The sequence below is a fragment of the Mycteria americana genome, chromosome 3 (genome assembly GCF_035582795.1).
Source record: "Mycteria americana isolate JAX WOST 10 ecotype Jacksonville Zoo and Gardens chromosome 3, USCA_MyAme_1.0, whole genome shotgun sequence".
In the NCBI taxonomy this organism is placed as follows: domain Eukaryota; kingdom Metazoa; phylum Chordata; class Aves; order Ciconiiformes; family Ciconiidae; genus Mycteria; species Mycteria americana.
Genome location: NC_134367.1, coordinates 1,890,307 through 1,913,638, shown reverse-complemented (window position 1 = coordinate 1,913,638; position 23,332 = coordinate 1,890,307). Strand labels below are relative to the sequence as shown.

Genomic DNA, 23,332 nt, shown 5'->3' with positions numbered 1-23,332 from the left:
GCGTTTCTGTTGGTATCAGTAAATCAGAAATAATCGTATCTCAGGAGGAAGGTCAGAGTTGGACCTGACGGGACCATCTTGTATGGAGAAGGTTATTATATGAGGGTTATTTTATTGTATCACAGGCCCCAGAGATAAACTTCAAATCCTAAATCATTCAGCTGGTAATTTCACAGGGGGGGGCTGGGGCTGGGGCTGGGGCTGGGGCTGGGGCTGGGGGGGTTCCTCCCTAGGGATGGCCAGCACCATCCCACAGCCACCTTCTTGCATTGAAACCGCCTGATAAAATTACACATTCAAAGACCAAAAGGAAGCAACATCCTCATCTAATTCATTTAATTAACTGTAAGAGCATAATTGCTGACATGACACAGTCCAATGATTTACTCTGAGGTTTCTGTTGGGAGCCCAATAGCTGGGAGGTGAAAAGTGGCATCGTTTTTGAGACAGAAAGCCAGCCTGGGTTTCAGGATTTCTGGGGAGAGAGACCCCCAGCCACATTTTTGGCCTCTTCTGTATCTCCAAAAGATGCTCAGAGGCCATGGGGAGCTCTCCTGCGCCGCGCTGCTTGCTTTTCCAGACCTGCTTAGTCCCTCCTTGTACCACACCGGTCTCCCCTGAGCCCTGGAGTGAAGGGGCCAAAATTAATAAAACTCTCCAAGAGGTGACTCTGCAGATGGAGGAGTTAATGCAGAAGGGATGGGAAGGGGGTCGGCGTCGAAGGAAGGGTCTGACTTGTGGAAAGGATGGAAAATGGGTGCTGGAAGCATGTGGGTGGAGTTAATGGGGAGTCGGCAGCTTGGCTAAAGAGGTGCTCGGTCTAACGGAGGCAAAAACGCAGAAGGGGCTTAGAAATTAGGCTGGGAATGGCACGTGGGTTTTGAGGAGTGCTTTGGGTGCTAGAAACAGGCATGGGAATATAAAGTGATGCAGGAGAAGGCGGCAGATCCTCAACAAAACCCCAGTATTTGGGTTATACTGGGAGAAGGCATCCTACGAGAGCAAGGGCAGAGCAAAGAAAACCGTGAGAGAGAGCAGCGTCCATACATCCACAGTAAATCCATGATTTCACAGTGCGGTCTTGGGAACGTGCCGTTACATCACTTAAATGATGAACGTGAGGCCAGCTGGCTCACCAGAGCATCACTCCGTCGGAGTCGATCCCCTCGTGTCCGTGTCCGTGTCCGTGTCCGTGTCCGCACGTGGGAATAGGTGGCTCGCTGCGGCTGGGAGCCCCGGAGGTAGCCAGCCCCTTGGGTGAGCAGAGTGCCCCGGGGCGAAGCGGGGACAGCAGCACTTTGGTGATAGAAATAGCCCTGGAAAACCTGAGGTCATCATAAAAAAAGGAAATTAATCAATCAGCTAGCTCATGACTAAAAATTACCCTCCGTGCTTGGGTCGAGTATCAATGCTTCCTTTCTGTGGGAAGGAACACAGAGGTGTGTTACTGCCGAGTCGATGCCGCTTTGTAAACAACCTGCCCTCCAGTATTTGATTTAAAATCCATGTTTAGATTACAGTTATTATCTATACAGGCTGAGGAATAATTTCCTAATTTGCCTCCTCGCGTGCGAAGCCCACGCGCTCGAGATGCTGACCCGTGCCCGTGCTACGGGGCACGCGTGCCTGCGTGAAGCACTTTGAGGATGCCAAGCCCTTACCGTGCTGAGTTTATTTTCCATGCGAATTGACCGTGAGAAGCAATTAGTGGTTTCGCTGGTCCCCAAGCAATCCACAGCCTCCCATGCCTAAAAACATTCCCCAAATGACTTCCAGCTTCTTCTGGGTGCCCTGGGCTCAGGCGGGGTTTTCAAACCCGGAGAGGCAGAGATAAAAAGGGCTATTAAAAAGCATCTCGTTCATTTTTAGGAAGGTTTTTTGCCTCTTGACCTGTTGTTTGGGCTCGACTTCCATAAGCGATTGCGCTGATAAGGTAATTTAATATTTAAACCGTGGAGAAATGCCCAGCGTTGGTGCTGGAGGAACGGGGGCTATAGGGGAGGCGTGCAAGCTGGGTCCCCACCGGCTGCCGCCTCGGAGCTCCCCTGCCCCTTCCCTGCTCCCCCGGCCCCCCGAAACCAGCATCACTGGGGGAGAGGGGTCCGGGCGGGTTTACCATCCAGCCTGGGTGGTTTTTTTGGGGACCCGAAGTGCAAAGGCTGGTTGTCTTGGCAACAGCTGGGAATAAGGAAAATTGCAGCCGATCTGCCAGAACCATTTTGACAAAAGATTTCTTTCTTCCCCCTCCCCCCCCCCCCTTTTTTAAATGCTTCCTGCTCCTTGCACTTAATGTTGCTCTACAGCAAAACTTGATTTTTAGAAACTGCATTAAATAAAGCCTGGACACCCTCCACCAGAGTAACTCTCTGCTGGCATGGGCAAGCGGGAAGACGGGGAGGAGGAGGCGATGCCGTGGGTACCGATTTTTGGGCATCACGAGTTTCTCCTGTCCCTGCACCATCTCGCACCCCGGGATATGGCCAGATCTAGTTGCAGGATCACGGTCCACCAGAGCTTGCTGTTGATGGGCAGGGAAGGTAGGAATTAGACTCCGGGAAGACCAAATCCTGCCTGGATGAAACGTTTTAGGTGAAGTACGCTGGGAAGACTGTAAATCAGCAATCAGACTTCTCAAGGGCTCCTTACAAAAGAACTGGGCTCTGCGGCTCTAAGCTTATTTCGTAGCACCTGAAAGCGTTACCCCCCGTTACCACGGCAGTGAATTAAAAACCTTGATGGTGTCCTCATTAAGATAAGCAGAAGATCTCCCCGTGTTGTGTGATTGGGTCTGGGTCACGCTTGTCCTCCTCTGTTCGATTGCAGGGCTGAGTTTGCCGCTTGCATTCTAAATGCATGAAAAAACCCTATTATTCTGCAAGATGCAAAGGCTCTGTCATTCTTGGGCTGTAATTAAGCAAATTTGGCATATGCTTAATTTCAGCGGCTTGCCAAATTAGAGCCTTCCTGACTGCTCTGGCCCTTGGAAGAGGAATGTTTCTCCTCCACTGGCACCATTCTTAGTGGCAGGGACCTCCTTAGCAGAGGAGGTTGCAGACCAGAGATATGGATTTGATGGATGGACTGTTCGGTGGATAAGGAATTGGCTGGTGGATAAGGAATTGGTTGGTGGATAAGGAATTGGTTGGATGGTCGCATCCAGAGAGTAGTGGTCAACAGCTCAATTTCTGGATGGAGATCAGTGACAAGTGGTGTCCCTCAGGGGTCCGTACTGGGACCAGTGCTGTTTAATATCTTCATCAATGGCATAGGCAGTGGATTGAGTGCACCCGCAGCAAGTCTGCAGATGACACCAAGCTGAGCGGTGCGGTTGATGCGCCTGAGGGATGGGATGCCAACCAGAGGGACCTGGACAAGCTGGAGAAGTGGGCCCATGTGAACCTCCTGAGGTTCAACAAGGCCAAGTGCAAGGCGCTGCACATGGGTCGGGACAGCCCCTGGTATCGATACAGGCTGGGGGATGAAGGGATTGGGAGCAGCCCTGCGGAGAAGGACTTGGGGGTACTGGTGGATGAAAAGCTGGACATGACCTGGCAATGTGCGCTGGCAGCCCAGAAAGCCAACCCTGTCCTGGGCTGCATCACCCGCAGCGTGGCCAGCAGGTCGAGGGAGGGGATTCTGCCCCTCGACTCCGCTCTGGTCAGACCCCCCCTGCAGTGCTGCGTCCAGCTCGGGGGTCCTCAGCACAGGAAAGACATGGACCTGCTGGAGCGGGTCCAGAGGAGGCCACAAAAATGGTCAGAGGGCTGGAGCCCCTCTGCTGTGAGGAAGGGCTGAGAGAGCTGGGGCTGTTCAGCCTGGAGAAGAGAAGGGTCTATGGGGACCTTATTGTGGCCTTTCAGTTCTTAAAGGGGGCTTATAAGAAAGATGGGGACAGACTTTTTAGCAGGGCCTGTAGCGACAGGACAAGAGGTGATGGTTTTAAACTAAAAGAGGGGAGATTCAGACTAGAGATAAGGAAGAAATGTTTTACGCTGAGGGTGGTGAGACACTGGCCCAGGTTGCCCCAAGAGGTGGTGGATGCCCCATCCCTGGAACCATTCCAGGTCAGGTTGGCCGGGGCTCTGAGCAACCTGCTCTGGTTGAAGATGTCCCTGCTCGTGGCAGGGGGCTGGACTGGATGGCCTTTAAAGGTCCCTTCCCACCCAAACTGTTCTATGATTCAATGTGTTTAAGCAAACGTGCTGTTATTTGATCACTGCTATAATATAGAGGCGAGATGAAGCCAAGGTGCGAGAGGCAGAGGAAGGTTGCCCATGGTCGTGGAGCATTCTGACCTGCTCTGGGTGCCCGCACGCTGCCCGGGTTTATTCCCCTTACAGGCGCTGGATGGCTTCTTCTTCGTTGTGAACCGCGAAGGGAGGATTGTCTTCGTCTCCGAGAACGTGACCAGCTACCTGGGTTATAACCAGGAGGAGCTCATGAACACCAGTGTCTACAGCATCCTGCACGTGGGGGATCACGCTGAGTTCGTCAAGAACTTGTTGCCGAAGTCTCTAGGTAAGAAAACCCTTGAGGTGGGGCTTTTATCAGCCGGTGCTTGGAGAGTGCTGTCAAAAATGCTGTTGCGTCTTCAGTGATGCTGGCCTTATATTGGTTTTTGTATCTATTATTTATAGATATTATTATTTTTTGTACTGTTTACTGTGAAATTCAGAGATATACCCAAGCCAGGTAATAATCCGTAAACCTTCGCCTAGTGAAATATGTGAGATAGCAATATTAGATTTTTTAATAAATAGCTGGTGGATGACAATATTCAAGTCATCTTCCCTTTGTCTTTCTCTACGAAGAAGACTTTTGCCTTCCGCTTTGGCTCGTGGATGGGAAGAACCGGCTCACGTACCCGAAGTGAGGGGCACGCGTAGGAGCTTTAGGGAGATGAGGAGGAGGATTTCAAGGCGTCGATTTGGGGGACTGAGCACATTCGCTTAGCCCAGTTCATTTAGGATGTCCTCCCTGCTGGAGGGGGGTCTCCCCAGCTGGTTTCAGAGCCCAAGTATCTAGCGTGGGGATGTGCTGCACCTCGGGGTGTGAGAAGAGGTCACGGCACAAGCGGGAAGCTCGCGGTGGTCCCCTACACTGGGGAAAACAAACAGTTGCGAGGGTGGGAGGAAGCATCGTGTGATGAAGGCACTTGCAGGGTGTTGGAAGCAACCAAAGCAGAAGTTTTTATTTGTTGACTGGAGACGAGCATCCTCCAGGTGGCTGACGTGGGTGAGACATCACCGATCCTTCATCCACTCACACCTTTGAAGAAACACAAGAGAAGATGAGCCTTTTCCAAGTAGCTTGACTTAAAAATAGGTTGTTTTTTTTTAAATTCACACTTGTCTTCCTTCTGGGTAAATACAGTGATGTCTTTGTACCTAAATACACCTAAATTTCACCTAGATTTAGGTGAAACCACCTAAATCTATGGGCACTCATCAGATTGAGCTTATAGAGGTTCAGGCATTGTCTTTTCCCTGTGGTTACCCAGTTTAAGGCTGTGTATTTTGTCTTTCCTTGGATGTTACAAGCCCCTCAGCTCTTCTTGTAGATCAGGTTGCATGAAAACTCGATAATCTGCTGGTGGCAAAATCACTTGAGTTGAATGCGGATATCCACGAAGAGGTTGTAGAGGGTTAGCAAAATCTTTCACCTGCTGCCCAGAGGTTTTTGGTAAAAAGCTGGGTTATAGAAAAAAAATCAAAGAAGATTTTCGCTGCTGCAGTAACAGAAGATCTCGCTGCTGACTTAGCCCAGAAATGGGGAGGAAGCAAAGAAAGAATTCATTTCTATGGAGATGCTCGGTGGGACTTGCTGGAGAAGTCCCAGGAGCGTCGCTTTGGGGGAATTTCAAGTACAACAGCAAGAGCCAGGAGCCCTCCCAAGCCCTGGAAGTGACTCAGAGACCTCGTGCCTCAGTTTCCCTGCCCGTAAGATGGAGATGTTAGGACCTACCAGCGGTGTAAGGAGCAATTCATAAATGTCAGCGCGATGACTCTCACGATGGCCTGCTGATCTCAGTTGGGGTTGTAGGTGCTCTTACGGCCTGGCTGGCAGAGCGGGTCTGGGCACGGGGTCTTCAGCAGGTCCGAAGGAGCCCCGGGCGCTGGCAGGGAGGGCTCTGCCCCTGGCTCTGCTCTTGGCTCACCCCTGAGCTGGGCAGCGAGCTGGTTTCTTCCCCCATGCCGGTGCTTTTCCTTCTGTCCCCTTATCCGAGAGGTCCTCGGGAAGTCAGAGGGGTGTGTGCACAGCGCAGCTCCTAACAACCCCTCTTCTTTCTCCATCCCCCAGTAAATGGAGTTCCTTGGCCTCAAGAAGCGACCAGGCGCAACAGCCATACCTTCAGCTGCAGGATGCTGATCCGGCCGCCCGACGAGCCGGGCGCGGAGAACCAGGAGGCTCGTCAGCGCTACGAGGTGATGCAGTGCTTCACCGTCTCCCAGCCCAAGTCCTTCAAGGAAGAAGGAGAAGGTAGGGGAGAGCATCCTCTGCTTCCAACCCTGCATCCGGGCAGGGCAGGCAGGAGGAGCAGGGTGGGGATGGCAGTGCAGGCAGGAGGAGGAGCAGGGTGGGGATGGCAGGGCAGGCAGGAGGAGCAGGGTGAGGATGGCAGTGCAGGCAGGAGGAGGAGCAGGGTGGGGATGGCAGGGCAGGCAGGAGGAGGAGCGGGGTGGGGATGGCAGTGCAGGCAGGAGGAGGAGCAGGGTGGGGATGGCAGTGCAGGCAGGAGGAGCAGGGTGGGGATGGCAGTGCAGGCAGGAGGAGGAGCAGGGTGGGGATGGCAGGGCAGGCAGGAGGAGCAGGGTGAGGATGGCAGTGCAGGCAGGAGAAGCAGGGTGGGGATGGCAGTGCAGGCAGGAGGAGCAGGGTGGGGATGGCAGTGCAGGCAGGAGGAGGAGCAGGGTGGGGATGGCAGGGCAGGCAGGAGGAGCAGGGTGAGGATGGCAGTGCAGGCAGGAGAAGCAGGGTGGGGATGGCAGGGCAGGCAGGAGGAGCAGGGTGGGGATGGCAGGGCAGGCAGGAGGAGGAGCAGCCACCACTCTGCAGGGCTGCCTGGGGGTTATTCCTGACCCGGCACAGACGATGCCTGGCATGGGGGAGACCCCAGGGGAGACACCTGAAGTTCTCTGCAGCTTCTCGCTCCCCCTTCCCCTCCGAGCTGCTGCCCTCCAGCCATCCCGGCTTCCCTGGCCCTCCAGAGCTGCCTCTGGGGTGCCTGCAGTCGGTATTCCGTAAGGAAGGAGCAATATTTTATTACCCCCCAAAGCCCGTTGGCTGCAGGACCGTCCCGGTGAGTGACGTGGGTGCCCAACACCCCCCCTTGTGCCTTCACCACTGCTGGACCACGGTGCTGCCCGCACGTTTTTGGGCTCAGTCGGCTGCCTGCAGGCAGATCTCTGCCCGGGGACTCGGGACGGGCAGGGTTCCCTCGGCGCCGTGGGGGCCATTGCTTTCCTGCAAGTGCCCTAACTCTCCTTTTGGTGTCCCAGCTATTATTTTCCAGCGCATTAGCTGGATTAATCCATTGCGGTTTACACAGGAGATCATGACTGGAAGGAATAAATTATGGTATTTTATGACCAAATACTTTGCCTGAAGCCGACAGTTGCTGGCTTTTAGTGCTGGCTTTTATTGTACGATACTGCCAGATCCGAAAAGCCTTTACAATTAATTTCTCCAAGCACTGGAAGCCTCTTTTCCAGCAAATTTTACAGAGTTTAGAAAGAGCCTACTTGCTTTGAAGGGCCGGAGGATTGCTCAGGGTACACACTTCCAGGGCAGGACCTGGCAATCAAGCTGAACAGTGGTATTTTGATTAAAATGTTAAATTGCAAGCGGTGGTTGTAACGTCTGATTTTCATGTTTCCGGTCCCTTCTCCTGCTTTGGCAGATTTCCAGTCGTGTCTGATATGCATCGCGAGACGATTACCTCGACCGGCAGCCGTCACCCCTTCCGAATCCTTCGTGACCAAGCAAGACACCACAGGTAACGTCCCAGCGATGCCGGGGAGTCCTGGAGGTTTTGTTGTCCCCAGGGGGACAGAGGCCAGCGGTGCAGTGCCCGACCCCATAGCATGAGCATGGTCCTGGCCTTGGCAAATGGCAGCGCTGCCTGCTAGCACCGATGTGGTTGACGTCTCCTCTGGAGGCACCTCAGCTGAATTTACACCTCAACTGATCCAATCCGCCAGACCCATGCCCTGCACACAGCCCCTCTCTGCTCCGTTACATTTTGGGGGCTGTTGAGGTTGCTGATTGGTGGCAATGAAACAGTCGTCACCTTCCAGCTTCGGGTTTGCTCTTGGCCAAATATTATTTTCTAGCCATTCTGGTGACCTTCTTTCTGGTAGTTGATCATCACCCTGGACTTCCCTGCAGCCTGTGAGTCCTTAATGCGCGTTTTCCCTGCTCGCTGCTTCCTGCCCATGGCTGTAAAACAGCCGGCAAAGCTGCCTGGTGTTCCATGTCGAGGGAGAAAGCAGGCAGCAGGTCCTGCTTGGAGGACCCCCTGGTGTGGGCAGGGTGGCTGGCAGGGTGTCCCACCGAGTGAGGGTGTGAACCCAGGGACCCCAACCCTGGAGCGGTGAGGGTCTATTTGGATGAAGGTGCTTCTTGCTGGGTTTTGGGTCCACTTCAGCTGGCCAAGGTGCCCGTAGAGGTCGGTGCACGCTCCAGAGCAAACTCCTTGAACCTCCACCTCCTTCTGGAGGACATCCTTGTGTGCTCCTGCCTCTGCTGCCTGATGCCAAATAGGACGTGGCTTCATTTTCCACATTTATGGACCTATTTGTGCTGAGGGGCTTCTCACGCTGTGCTCGAGTAATGTGGCTTCTCTCTCTCCACCCAGGTAAAATCATCTCCATTGACACCAGTTCCCTGAGAGCTGCCGGCAGGACGGGCTGGGAGGATTTGGTGCGGAAATGCATCTACGCTTTCTTCCAGCCTCAGGGCAGAGAGCCATCTTACGCCAAACAGCTCTTTCAAGAAGGTAACGGGCTCCTCTTCCCGGCTGGCGCGCTCTCCTGCCGAGCAGCAGGAACTGCAAGGAGAAGCTGGAGCATGGTCCTCCTTGCTGGATAAATGCTTTCTGGAAAAATGCTGCAATAATAATCACAAAGTGCCAACGGGAGAGGGGAAAGGGCTGAGTAACGCTGGAGGAGCTCCTCCAGCTGGGAGGTTCCCTGTCACCCTTCAGGAAATATAGAATTGAGACAAATAGGAGCTAAATATGATTATTTTAATTTTTTTTTCCCTGTGCCATCTGCAAATGCCATCCCCAGTGTCTAAGCAGAAGAAGAGGAAGCTCTTTTGTGAGCATCTTTGCTCTGTCGGTTCTTTCATGAGCATCTTTTCTGTGTCGGCGAGGATGCTCATGACAGGGAGGTGGGGAGGGCAGGACGTAGGAGCAGGAGGTCGCTGAGCCTCCGGAGAGCTGTAACTCTGCCAGGGTTGCAGTGCCAGCATCCTGCTGCACCTTCCCGGCCTGGCTGGGGTTCATCAGCTTGTACGTTGTACGCTGGTGATTGAGTGATAGCCCCTTCCAAAGCTCTGAGCGCTCAAGGATGGGGCTGGATGGATTTAGATTTACCCACTGCAGGACATGGGTTTGGAGCTGGAGAAGCAGCTGGGAGGATTTCTGTGCCACCACGGTTATTCATAACCCTCTTATTTTCTGGGTCTATGGGGTTAGCCAACATGCAGCGTGTGGTTTTGTTTGCTGGGAAAGTGGTTGTCCCAGGCAGGTTCTCCCTCTCCTCTGCTCCTTCCATCCTCCTCCTGGTGCTTGTAGGGTGTTGGGGGTTCTGGCTTGAGTTTCTAAGGGGGGTTCTTGTGTTTCTGGTTGTCTTCTTCAGTGATGACACGCGGCACGGCCTTCAGCCCCTCCTATCGATTCACCTTGAGTGACGGGACAGTGCTTAGTGCCCACACCAAGTGTAAGCTCTGCTACCCCTCCAGCCCGGAGATGCAGCCCTTCATCATGGGCATCCACGTCATCGACAGGTACGTCCCCACCCTGCCACTACCGAGCCATGCCAGCACCTGGGTGGGCAATCCAGGAATCAAAGTGCCTGTTCCCGACAGTGGAAGGAGGATCCACTGGTGCTCCGTGATGCTGGTTTGGAGATGTGATCCCCATGAGGAATCTGAGGCTGAAAACCAGCGTGACGGCAGCTCTGTTGCTCTTGATTATTCTTGTTTTGCAAAGAGGTGGCCCCAGGAGTTCAGGTGGAGGTTTATAGATGTGCTTCAGATTTCTGCCTTGCCCTGGAGAACTTAAAATATTTGGGGAGGGAGAGGCTCTGACAAAGTGGCAGGACCGGGAGAGGTGAGGCTGTGGACCTGGGCTGTGCTGGAGAAATGCGAGGGGGCTGGGGTGGAGGGGAATGCTGGCGGAGCATGGTCCTCCTCTAGTCGTGTGGGAACGTAAGACCCAGAGAAGATGATGCCTTCGGGGTTTAGCCAGTGAGCAGCCGTGATCCCGAGCAGCGTTGCGTTTCTGGGGAGATGCTAAAGCTGCTGCACTCCATCCATGCTACAGAAATGGATCCAGAAGCACTGGTGGAGATGGGAAGGCTGAAACCACCAGGGCTTGCAAGCTGCTGCTCTCCAGGCTTCAGAGCTCTGCAGCATGGACAGAGGGCAGGAGCTGCCCGAGTGACACCAAAGGTTTGGGCAAAGCCTCTTGTGACTTTTCCTCTCCTTTTCATCTCCCGCAGGGATCATGGCATGCTCTCACCCCAGGAGAACACTAACTCCACCATGTCCCTTCCCCGGGTCAGCCCCTCGCTGAACCCCAGCATCTCCCCGGGGCAAGGCATGGCCCTGCCGCCCTCCATCCCTCCCTCCAACGGCAGCATGTTGGCCACCAACGTGAACCAGCAGCCAGGCGCCGGCCTCCACAACAGCAACTCCAGCACCAGCCAAACCAGCTTTGGATGTTCACCTGGGAACCAGATAGGAGCCAACGTTGCCTTAAGCCAGGGACAAGCCGGTCCCCAGAACAGTAACCACACTTTGAACCTCAATAGCTCCCCCATGAATAGTCCAGGGATTACCCCACCGCAGTTCATGTCTCCGAGGCATCGGGTCAGCCCAGGGCTGGTGCCCAGACCCAGAGTGCCCAGCAATCCCTTCTCGCCCACCATGCCCACCATGCACTCCCCCGTGGGCATGGCCAACAGTGGCAGCGGGGGTGGTGGTGGCACCGGTGGCACCAGACCCTTTCCCAACGCCCCCATAAACTCTATGCAGGGGCTGACCGAAGGTCCCAGCACGCCGGTGGGCTACTCCACGCCACCCCCCGTGCTGAGACAGCTCAGCTCCCAGAGCTCGCCCGGCCGCCTCGCCATGCAACCCATGAAAGCCGAGTCGAAGGACAGCAAAGAGATCGCCTCCATCCTGAGCGAGATGATCCAGTCAGACAGCGGTTCGGGGGATGGCAAACCACTGGACTCGGGCATGCTGCACGCTGGTGACAGGCTCTCAGAGGGGGACAGCAAGTGCTCCCAAGCCACCAGCCATAAGCTGGTCCAGCTCCTGGCCACCACGGCAGAGCAGCAGCTTCGACATGCCGATGCGGACACGAGCTGCAAAGATTCGTTAGCCTGCGCGGGCACCGCTGGCACCTTGGCCTCCGGCAACCCTCCCAGCAGCACCTGCCCTTCCTCCCATAGCTCATTGACGGAGCGGCACAAGATTTTACATAGACTTCTTCAGGAGGGCAGCCCTTCCGATATTACCACCCTGGCCATGGAGCACGAGAAGAAGGAGAACGCCCCGAACCCCGCCACCACCCCCACGGCTCAGAGCCAGCTGCCGGGAACCCCGGACATCAAACTGGAGCCAGACGCGCTGAAGAAAAAAGATGTCAAGGATCACCAGCTCCTGCGCTATCTGCTGGACAAGGACGAGAAGGAGCTTGCTGCAGCCCCGGCGCTGAGCCTGGATGACGTGAAGGTGAAGGTGGAGAAGACGGAGCAGATGGACCCCTGTAACACGGCCCCAGTGCCGCTTGCCAAACCTCCTGCCACAGAGGAGGTCAAGCTGGAGACACAGGGCCAGGTGAGTTGACCCATCTGCATCCGTGCTGGTGCGATGCTCTCAACAAGTTGTGTTTTGGGGGCAGTTTCCTCCAAAACTGCTGATGTGCTCACTCCACAGCAAAGTGGTGGGGCTGGGAGAAGTGTGGGAGGATGTCCTGTGGCTGCCGCAACCTTCTGCCCTGGTGCCACCTTCTCCAGCGCTGATGCCACCTTCTCCAGTGGTGGTGCCACCTTCTCCAGCGCTGGTGCCACCTTCTGTAGCAGTGGTGCCACCTTCTCCAGTGCTGGTGCCACCTTCTCCAGCACCAGTGCTATCCCCTTTTGTCCAGATGCTTCACATTTTGGCAGCTCAGACCTTCAAGGCGATGGTGGGAAGGGAAGGGAGAAACTTTACCGAGGTGTATAAAAATGAGAAAGAAACGTAGCACATGGCTGCAGGTGGTGGGCTTGAGTGAGGAGAAGAGCATGTGCATGTTGCCATGCGAAAAGGTTTTTAATTCTGCATCTCTGGGCACATTCAGGGCTCGTGTCCCAGGGAATTTCAATCCCTTGCCCTCTTGTTGGCTGAGATTAGCAATTATACGGGCCTTTTAGTTATCCTAAAAGTATTATTAAATTGAATAATCCAGTGACAGATCTCTGCAATAGAGATTTGGGTGTATAAATATTCATTACACGCAGCTATGAATAGAAGAGATTTCTTATTTTTGAAAGCCAGGGGAGATGGTAACATGGATAAGGCTGCTTAATCCTTTTTAAGCAAAGAGAAGAGAGCGGCTGACATGAAGAGCAGGGCTGATCGCCTGCTTACTGACTGCGGCAAATAAGGCTGCCGGCGTTTGGAGATACAGGATGAATAACAGAGCGCTCGGAGAGCCTTGGATGATAAATACACAATAAATCTCTTCATAAGGTTAAGGGCTCAGTTGGCTTGGGAGCCGCGGCCGGTTAACCCGTAGGTGAGTGGGAATTGAACTCCTTATCTCTGTCTATAACGTACTTTCCTGGTGTCATCGGCTCGCTGGATGGTACGTCCTCCCCCATCATCTCCCATTTGAGATCCATCATCTAGATTAACCTCCCTCTGGATGAGGAAGACCCAAGTCAATCAAGACGTGCTTATTTCGGGAGGCACGTGGGAGCTTGCAGGTGGGCAGTGAACCTGCCGTAGAGCCAGGTACCCACCACGAAGCTCCAGTGGAAGGCACAGCATCCTCCCGGGAGCTGCACGGGCTCTTGTACGGAGCCGCCCCAACCTGCTTTCACGAAGCTGGGAGCGTGTCGGGGAGCGCAGTCGTAGCTGAAATTAGGCAAAATGCCAGGACACGGGAAGAGCTTTCCTTGCCTGGTCTCCAAGCCATCCACATGCAGGGTTCACTCGCCGCTGGGGATTCAGGCAGGCTCTTTGCTGACCGTCAGTGACGGTTCCAGGTACTCCGTCCTTCGGAGAGGGCAGAAAGCCCTATTAATTAAATGAGGCAGCGCTAGCTAATTGTGCTCTGCTCGCAAACAGGCGCACAGAGCTTGGAGGCCTCGAGCCTGGATGTGTTTATAAGCCCCTCTCCTGCACTGTTGGAAGCAGCCGAGCATTTTTAGGCTCTTTCATGGCTTTTCGGTTCCAAGTATCCCTCCCCAGGCAGCTGGAGAGCATCAGGATTATACATTGGACCGTACTGAGTGCTTCCAAGGAGTTAATGAAAGAGGCTGGAGAGGGTTTGCGGAGTCTTAAAATGCATTTTCTGAGGAGTGAACAACCCTTCACTGCTCAGCAGCGAAGGACAGAGTTTCATTTCCACATGTTTTCTGTTACAGGCTGCCTTGGTGCGGCATGCGGAGGGAGAGCTGCCATTTCAAATCAAATCTAGCACTTGCTAGATTTCTGTTTTCATGTGTGATTATTTTAAGAATCAAAATGTCAATTAGAAGTTATATTAATTGTGGGGCACGCTCTGCAGCTTGCCTTCAGCCTGGAAGGAATTATTTCCTTTCTGGATTTATCCTATGGAAATGCCACGGGTTTGCTCAGAGCCACTTGTTCATGGGGTGAGAACAAAAAATATTTGGGTAGGGCTTGGGAAAGAGCTAATAGGAATTACAAGAGTTTAAAAAAAAAAAGAAGAAAGGAAAAGAATAAGGAAGGTTTTGGAAGGGCTTTTCATCCTTGTGCTTCAAGGCATGAGCTGAACTTCAGCTAGGTGAAGAGGAAACTTTCCTGCAGGTCACGTTGTCTTAAATCTGCCCTTGAGCAGGGTGCTGGGGAGCAGGCAGCGCTGCCTGCGCCTGGGAGCGCTCAGCTCCCTCCGCCGTCCACACGCGTGGAGGAGGAGTCCAAAGAGAAGTCACGGATGCCCCATCATTGGAAGTCTTCAAGGTCAGGTTGGCCGGGGCTCTGAGCAACCTGCTCTGGTTGAAGATGTCCCTGCCCATGGCAGGGGGTTGGACTGGATGGCCTTTAAAGGTCCCCTCCCACCCAAACCATTCTGTGATTCCATGAAAAATGAAGTTTTACCTTCTTTTTCATTTGCTTTTTGGTCTGAATGTACATTTCAGCTTGTTTTCACAGGCAGGGTAGAATCCTTTTTGCGAAAAGAAGAAAAAAAGAGGAGTGATGACAGAGAGCTGGAGATCCTTATGGAAATAGCTGCCTCCAGGAACCAGGGCTGCACAGAAAATTCAAATGATCTGAAGCTTGCAATAAAATCGTGGGATTATTTAATTTGAGCAAGTATTTCATTGCCCAAGCGCCTTGGGAGGAGACCTCCACGTGAAGGTCCAGCTAGGGATGAAGGTTTGCTGGGTGGGTACCGCCTGGAAGCATCTCTCACCTCCTCACCAAGCTGATGTCACGTGTGGGGCATCCTACGAGCTGGCTGGGCGAGGGATGAAGGGCAGAGATGAGATGGTGTCCTTTGGTTTGCCTTTTGGTTGGCTCTTGGTTTTGCCAGGAGCCAGAGGTTTGGGGAAGAAGAAGCTGTTCAGAAATATTCAGCCACGTCGTGTCTCCATCCCTTGCACCGTGGGTTTTCTCGCCCGTTTGGGGACAGAAATAGGTCGTGGAGGTCTGAGCCTTCTCTGAGCGAGACTGGATGGCCTGAGCTGCTCCAGCCCTCCAGCACTGGGCGTTTTTTAGACATGGAGGAGAAATATAATACCCATTAAAGCAGGTGCAGATTCCGTGTGCAAGTTCAGGTGCTCCAGAAAACAACTTATAACCACCCTGCTCCCACCACATGTCCTTCATTCCCACCCCTCCATCCTCCAGCCTCTTCACGTACCCAACGAGCAATGCAAGAACTTCACTGCTCCCGTTCTATCTCCTCTTAACGTCCGTTTTGGATGCCCACAGCTCCTTCTGTGCCTTTCTTCTCCCTCTGCCTCCAAAATGACCTCCCTGCAAGAGGAGATGGAGTTGAGGAGATGGATTTCTGCCATATCGTGGATGTCTCCCATTTGCTTCAGTTCTCTTTGTTTTGCAAACTTGAGCTTTAAAAGAAGTTCTGCTTGGTCGAGAAGTTACGTTATTTGGAAGAGTTGAGACGTGCAGCCTGCTGCAGGAGTTGAATTTGCTGCGTTTAATTCTCTCCGTGAGCCTGGGTTTAGGAGGATATTCTGCTTCTCAGGGCTCTGGGGTTGGGATTTGATGGAAAGGATACGGGGGAAAAGAAAAAGACTGGTTAGTCCATTATAACTTGTAACATTGATGCCTGCTGCTCGGGGTGCACTTTTCATCATCAGCGTTGTCTAAACATCATTTAATTCACAACACGCTACTGTAAAGGGAAAACAAGCGCGTGCCCTTGTTGTCACGTATGTTAAAAATACAATTTGTCTACCCAGGTGCTCCGTGGGACTGTAGGAAGGGGGGAAAAAGAGCGGTGAAGGTCAAGAAGGAAATCTCTGACATGGTGGGGAGTGTGAGCGGGGTCTCTCAGGTCTCGGACGCTGGACTGGGCTCGCGGTTTTGATGGAGCCACCGTTGTTGGAGGGTCCATCCCAAGCTGGAGCTTCCCGCAGCCGCCCCAGGCTTTGTCCTTGCGATGCACCGACCTGTGCGTTGTGGAGGCGAAACTGGAAGCAGCTGCCGTGGCGATGGGGATTGCCGCCGGCTTGGAGGATTTTAGCTGAGAGATGAAATATTTCTAGCTAGGATTTAGGGAGAAACTTCCCATGATTTCTTCTGGCAAGGGGCAAAGCTGTCACCTCGGTGAGAGGTCTTTAACGCTGCTCCGTCAGCCAGGGAAGTGCAGAGGCATCCCAGGATGCCCAAAGCCAGCGGCCTCCCGGCTATTTATCACGGGCAGGGGCTGTCGGCTGCAGCCTCGCGTCTCGGCTGATGGCAGAGCCTCTTATCAAAGCCGGGATCCCAGTTCCTGCCAGATTTCTCCATCTTCTCCGGACCGGACCATCATTCCCTCCATCAAATGCAAAGATTTTACCTAGTGCTGTCAAGTTGTCTACTAATTGCCCCGTGTTAATGGCCAGGCTTTCCCTAACACTGAGGGGCGGCTCTTCTGGAAGCAGGCTGCATCCTTAGATTTTAAAGCATTTAGCTTCCCTTGAGATATTTTTCTTTTTAGCCAAAGCTCATTTATCTCATCCCCTTTAATCCCAACCTGCTGCTTTACAGCGCCGCTATTACAGCCACTGGTGCAAATCCCGTTCCCAGTAACTTTCCCATTTATTTGAGTCCCCAGGCTAAACATCTACTCTTCCACTCCTAGCGCTGATGAAGGCTGGAAAAGCTGAATGATATTTTACTACCCCATTGAGGATAATTACATGCCCGAGGCCAGCATCGGTTTTGGACACTTGTTCCAAAAAGTCACTTCTGTTTCTTAGACCAGACCATATTTTATTATTATAATTTCAGCATAAGCATATATATATTAACAAAGCAAATTATCTCCCATTTTAAATAGCTGGAGGTTATATATACCGTTAATAACTATGCTAATTGCAGCACGCAAGCATCTCGAAGCTGCCGCCGAGGACTGGGCTCCAGGGTGGGGACCCATGTGCTGGGAGGGGACAGTCCTTGTCCCCCCAGGGTCTGCATCGAGCCGGGCAGAGGCGTGCGGGGCCGGTTCTCTATCCATGCGAGATGCTCGGTGTTTTGGCAAGCGAAGGGATGGGGGGAGCAGCGCTGGGGGGCTTCGTGCGTGCGAAAGCAGCGCTTGGTCTCGCCGAGGTTGTGCATTGGGCTCAATCATCGACCTGTGATTTTTTTTTTTTTTTTCCCCCCCTTCCTTAGTTTGCTGCCGAACTGGAGCAGCTGGACCAGCTCCTGCCCTCGCTGGAGAAGGCGGCTCAGCTGCCCGGCTTGTGCGGACCGGAGAGAAGCGAGAGCGGCGTGGCCGGCGTCACCGTCAAACCGGAGATGCTGGCAGCCCCCCTGCAGCCCAGCACCGCTGCCAGAGCCCCCACGGGACTCAACCGTACGTGTCCGCCCCCGGGGAACACCGGCGCTCGCCCCCAAACCGGGTCCCTGCCGGGGGGTGGGAGGGGAAGGTCTTCTCCGTCACCAGCTCTGCTGGGGTGCCGCCATCCTGGTGATGCTCTGGGGGACCTGGGCTCTGCAGGCTGGTGCGAGGCTGGTGGCGGGGAGCCCCACGGTCCCCCTGCAAGCAGCCGTGACGTGAGTAAGGGGAGAGGGATTCTGTCCCTCCGAGATGCGCGCGTGGTCGCACGGGAGCAGGCGGGCTCAGCCGGAGGTGTCTGAGGTTTCAAAGCATCGCTGTTGCTTCCAGACAGGGGTTTGAGACTTCATACGCTCAGGTGCAGCATCGGGACCTTTTTTCTAGGCGTGGGAAAAAAAAAAAAGACCTGATTTTTCTCCAAAGGGAGCAGTTTTACCAAAGAAAAAATTAGGATTTCTCTCCTGAAGGAGCCTGCAGGCAAATAATAAATTCAGGGTGTTACGTAGCAAAAGCATACGTGGACCCCATGGCTGGAGGCTCCGGCTGGGGCTCCTCGGGGTGGGCTTCCCCAGGCTGGGCAGTAACAGAGGCACAGCTCTTCCCAGCAAACCGCCCGCATCCGCCACGGGGGAAGCAAGCTTTTACCAATTGCAGCATAAATTTGCCCAAATAACTGCACCCAGCGGCTCCTGCCATCGTGGCGTGCTTGGTCAGAGCCCGTGCCGCGCGCTTGCCATGATGGACGTCCCCGTGCCAGCCCCAAGCCCCGCAGCGTGAGGGATGCTCGCCTGTCCCCTTTGGTACCCCGGGGCAGCGTGCCCGAGCCGGTCCCGGCCCCGTGGGGCTTTTCCCATCCCACGCTTGATTTTTCATGGATGTAATCATCTGTCACATCCCCCGTATCGCTGCCGCTGCAAATCGCATTGAGTCTTGAATGCTGAAGTGCAGCTTTCAGAGCAGAGGGAAGGAAGAGTGAGCGGCAGGACAGGGCCCAGTATAAACCAGTTAGATGCTGGTCCACATCCTACCCAGGGAGGGATAATCGTCCTCTTACTTATTCAGCAAATGGAGATGAGGAGGTTTTGGGTTCCAGCCCAGCAAGAAGCCCGCGAGGTGGCTCTGGCAGGCAGGGCTGGGATATTTTCGGAGGACTCGGGTTGCAGAGCCTTTAAAAGGGTAGGAGCATCGTAGCAGAAGGAAAAGCAACGCGGTGGTGTGAACACGGCCAAAATTGTGCTGTGAAGTGGGGTGAAGCCCACCTGGGAGGCTGGGTTTGCAGTGGGCTCTCAGGGGGGACCCTCTGAGGGCAGCACAGCATCGTGCCACCGAGCAATGGTTTGCAGGTCTCTAACCCCCCCAAAAAAACCCCCTCTGCGAGCTGCAGGCAGGCTCTGGAGCAAAGTGCTATGGGCTGAAACGTCGCCCTGCCTGCGATAAATCATCGGGGAAGAATTTGGGATCTCATGAATTGGAGTATCAGCTAACAGAAGATGTACAGGGTAGGGCGTAAGAGATGGATGCCAGAAGGGTGATGAGTGACGGCTGCGTCGAACCCGGAGGCATCGGGGAGCCGGGCTGTGCCTCCCCTCCGTCGGGGAAACGTCTGGGAAGTGCAAAGGAGCTGTCAGCCCCGTGGCTGTAGCCATGAACCGATTCACCCATCACCTCCGAGCTGAATTCATCATTAGGCTTATCGCTCAAGCCTCGTAGTTCCTTGCCAAGGACCTTCTTGTCCCAGGGCTGAGATGGTTGGTACCTTCAGCAGTGGGGACGCTCGTCATGCTCCGCATAATTAGAGAGCGGGGCTTATTGCCTTCGGAGGAAAGGGAATCCTGCATCCAAGTTAGAGTGGAGAGGAGGGTGAGCACGGTTGCGGCAGGGGCTGCAGAGCGAGTGGTTGAAATGCCAACTGCTGCCCTCCTGGGTTACAGCGTCTAAAATAGCAGTTATCGCTGAGGAGATCCGCCACGAGCCTCGCTGAAGGCGCTGCCGCCGGGTTTAACTCGTGCGGAGCAGCAGTGGTGCACCCCTAAGCCGGTCCCCGAGGATTTAGAGGTGCTGCTGGCCGGGAGAGGGGTTGCCAACAGCTTCTTACGTTCATCTTTCAGTTCAACGTGAGCATTTGAGACGTGCTCCCTCACGGCAAACTGCAGCTGAACTTGCAAAAACTTACCTAAATAAAAATGAGAATAACGCAAGGCCTAACGACATCATGTGCATCGATTTAAAGCCAGCAGGTGATAGATGAGAGCTGCATAGGCAGGAGCCAGCACAGGCAGCATCGCTGCTGAGGCTCCGCTCTAGCTGCCAGGCGTAAGGGGGGCACGGCTCCGGCACCGGGGTCACCCTCGGAGGGAGCAGAGCCTGCTTGATGTGCCTACATCAAGCGAGAGCGCTGCACTTCACCTTCCCCGTGGTCCTGATACCCTCCTTTTAGCAGCATTCAAACCCTGCCTATATATATTAGATGGATGCAACCCCTATCCCCCTGCCTTTCTTACATCCAGTTGATTATTTTTAATTTTTATGCCCAGCTGATTATTTTAAGCTCCAGCTACTGTTTTTTGCTTGCCAGCCCGGCTCCTGGATCCCCTTACCTTCACACAGCGTGGCACAGCGTGCAGGAGCTGCAGCGCTGCCCGGGGGCTGTTGTCACCCGGGGTGGCTCCCCCAGGGTGGCTACAGGTGACCAAGCCACCCGTGGGACCGAGCCTTCAGCTTTAGGCGAGGTGACATCCCACCGCGACCCCCTTCTCGCCCTCCAAACTTACTGATGCTGGCTCCCTCCCTGGCAGGGCGAGGATTTTGCCGCGCGCCGGTGATCTTGCAATGAGCCTTGGGAAGGGATCTGACTCGTGCTTTGTTTCTTTTTTTTTTTTTTTTATGATTTAATGAACCTCTAGCCATGAACAGCGGGCAGGGCGTGCAGCCTGGTCGGACCCCGTTTGAATTCTGCGACCCCCTGGAGCCAGCGCAGCTGAGGCCGGTCCCTTGTCCTGCGAGCAACGGCAGCAGCCCGCACGCCCGCGGGCCGTCCCAGCAGGGCAGGGGCACGGTGACCGCACCAAACCCCTTCCCACCCGACACAGGTACGTACAGCCACGGGCATCCGCTCCTCTCCGCCTTCTCCAGGTTACGCCGAGGCTTCCCGGGGAGTCCCACGGGAGAAAAGGCGTTGCAGGGTGGAGCTCGAGCATCGCTGTTCACCACCAGCTTCTCACAAGCAGCACGCTTCCAAGCTGTGCTTTCTCTTTTCTCTCTTTTCGCGTTGGTATAGTTTCAGACAAAAGAAAGACCTTTCCGTCCGTCCCAGCTCCCGGGGAGGCAGTCAGAGGAGGCTGCATCCCCTCGCCCGAGCGGTGACAGCAGCTCAGGCTCCCCTGGCACTGGTAGAGGTTTAATTTCCACAAGACCCGGAGCACGGGTGGTGTGCTGGGAGAAGAGCTGCAGAAGCAACAGTCTCACCTCACCTTGCTGCAGTCGCCGACAGCAAAACACCGCAGACCTCAGCCATTTTTGGCAGCCTGGGCTGGTTCTCCACCCTCCTCTGCTTCCCTTGATGCTTCCCTCAATGCATCAAGCGATGCTAAACATGACCTGGAGGAGGGACCTTGCTTGCCACCGTGCACTGGGGCTGTACAACGGCTTGACTGCAGGTGCAGAAAGCAAATAACCCAGATCTCATCTTCTCATGACGGTAGTGTGGGACCAGAAGAGCTGCTGGATTCATCTACTGTCCCCTCTCCGATGGTGGCCAGGCTCCAGGAGAGCATCAGCCCTGCATCTCACACACCGTTCACCCTGGAGCACAGCTCTGGCCCCGCTCGCAGGGGCCACGGGTGCAGGATGCGCGCGGCTGGTACTGGTCGTAACTCTGGATAGCCCTGCGCACAACCCGTCCCTCTGAATCACGGGAAGCTCTCGGTTTGGGCAGCTTCTCTTGAGAAGGAGAGCATCACACGAGAGCTTTCATCCTCCTCCGAGTCCCCTCCAGGAGGGAAGGCAGAGATCAGCCCTGCACGTTGCATCGTCGCGGCAGCTTGCAGCTATATATTATTATTTTACATCCTGCCCTGATACCCGTTAAGCCACGGCTGGGTCTGGCTGCATCGAGGAGCATCACCCACACCCTAATAAATGAGCCGCCGGTAAATGATGCTCTTCTTGGGAAACCCTTGATGATCTTCAGCATCAATGAGCCTGGGGACGAGGAAGGATTGGGGATGGGCTGCACCGCGACTGTGCCGTGAGCCTCCCCGGCCCGGCTGGAGCTGCTGCGGCTGCCGCTGGCACCCCTGGGATCCGCCTGTTGCCAAGCAACCTTAAGGCTTTTTTTAAGAAATTTCGAGAAATAGAGGAGTGCTTGGTAGGAGCCGCCGTGCCGGTGCGTGCGCTGGGATGCTGAGCATCCCCGAGCTGGACCTTCTTCCCCTCAGGGCTCTTACTTTCTCTTTTTTGAAACAAACCCCATGGTCCGGGTGGCACGTGAAGCTGGTGGCTCCTTGTGACAACAGCAAAGACACCGGGCACTGGGTAACCACAGGCGTTTTCAAGCAAATAACGTATTTTATTGAGAAAATAATGAGCTTGGTTAAAAGAAGAGAGATTTTCATCTTTGGCAACCGCCTTCATCAGCACTTCTCTTAGAAACTCGGGGGGTTTGGCATAGGGGCGGCCACCGATGGCACATCCCTATGTGGCAGAGATGCCACCCCGGCCAGAAATGTGCTTACCCCTCCGTTTTCCATCTCGCTGGATCTCCACGGGCTGGGTTAGCTGAGATGCCGTTTGATCTTCAATCCCAATTCTTATTTCAAATGGGATGACGTCAAGTCTCCAGCCTCATAAATCTCTCTGTCCTGGGCTTGGGCTCCAAGTTCTGCTACAACTTAATTTAATTGCGTTGGCTCCTTTCCCTCTGCAAATTAACTTTCCTCCAAAAGAGAGGCAGAAGATGCTAATGGGTGTGGGCTACTTTTTAAGCTAAAATCTCTGGTAGTAACAATTTGCCTTCAAGAAGAAACCTTCTAACTTGACTAAATTTGGAAAATCTTGCTAGAAACGTGCTGAAAAGGGAAACATTTTAATAGCATTTGCACATACGGGGTACGCAGGGTCCTATATATCTGCTGTGTGTGCAGGGTCTGCATAGATTTTCACCCAGAAGTTCATGCTTATAATTAATGGTTAGGAAACCACACCTGATATCTGTAAGTTTGGGTTGAAAAGAGCCATAACTGGTGAATCTTAGCATCCCTTTTAGGGATGTTTTAGGACACGGTTGGCATCCCATTGCGCCGAGCTTGCCCGGTCCCCCCGGCAGCACCCGAGCCCTGCCCCCGCACTAACCTTTCCTCCCCCCATCCTGCTTTTCCCCCCAGGAATGCCTGAGCTGGAGATGGGGGTGCCGGATCACCAGTTTGGACAGCCGGGAATGGGGGAGCAGATCCCCTGGACGGATAACAGCATGTCGGCCATGAATCGAGGCGCGCTGAATAAACCCGAAGAGTAAGTACCGTGGGGCTGGCGGCTTCCCGACCTCTCCCAGGAGAACATCGGGATGTCCTGGCAATAGCTGCCTGGGTCAAAGAGACGTCTCCTTGCTTGCTGCCTGCCTGGAAAGCCGGCAAGTGCAGGCTGGGATGATCACGGCTGCCTGTTGCCATACGGCGGCGGTGGTTGCTGCTGGTACCATAAAGTGCCGGGACCTGGGCGGTGCAGGGTGCTACGATGCAAGAGATGACGTCTGTTATCTCTCTAGGGACAAGCGTGTGAGTAGATGAGGAAGGTGGGTGGTGGGAGATGTCCAGGGTATGTCTGGACCTGAATAATCCCCTATATCCACGGCAGAGCCAAGGATGC

At 54.3% G+C, this 23,332-nt stretch overlaps 1 protein-coding gene across 5 annotated transcripts in view; it reads left to right on the top strand.

Moving 5' to 3' along the window:
- The window catches only part of NCOA1 (nuclear receptor coactivator 1), a 185,667-nt gene that overhangs the window by 148,007 nt on the left and 14,328 nt on the right, over window positions 1-23,332 (top strand). For all 5 annotated transcript variants that reach the window (XM_075497637.1, XM_075497635.1, XM_075497636.1 and 2 more), the window contains exons 6-14: window positions 4,341-4,518; window positions 6,301-6,480; window positions 7,901-7,996; window positions 8,858-8,998; window positions 9,864-10,011; window positions 10,728-12,072; window positions 17,305-17,488; window positions 20,374-20,559; window positions 22,852-22,978. In XM_075497637.1, the coding sequence (XP_075353752.1) occupies window positions 4,341-4,518; window positions 6,301-6,480; window positions 7,901-7,996; window positions 8,858-8,998; window positions 9,864-10,011; window positions 10,728-12,072; window positions 17,305-17,488; window positions 20,374-20,559; window positions 22,852-22,978 (2,585 nt within the window). The remainder of the gene's footprint in view (window positions 1-4,340; window positions 4,519-6,300; window positions 6,481-7,900; window positions 7,997-8,857; window positions 8,999-9,863; window positions 10,012-10,727; window positions 12,073-17,304; window positions 17,489-20,373; window positions 20,560-22,851; window positions 22,979-23,332) is intronic.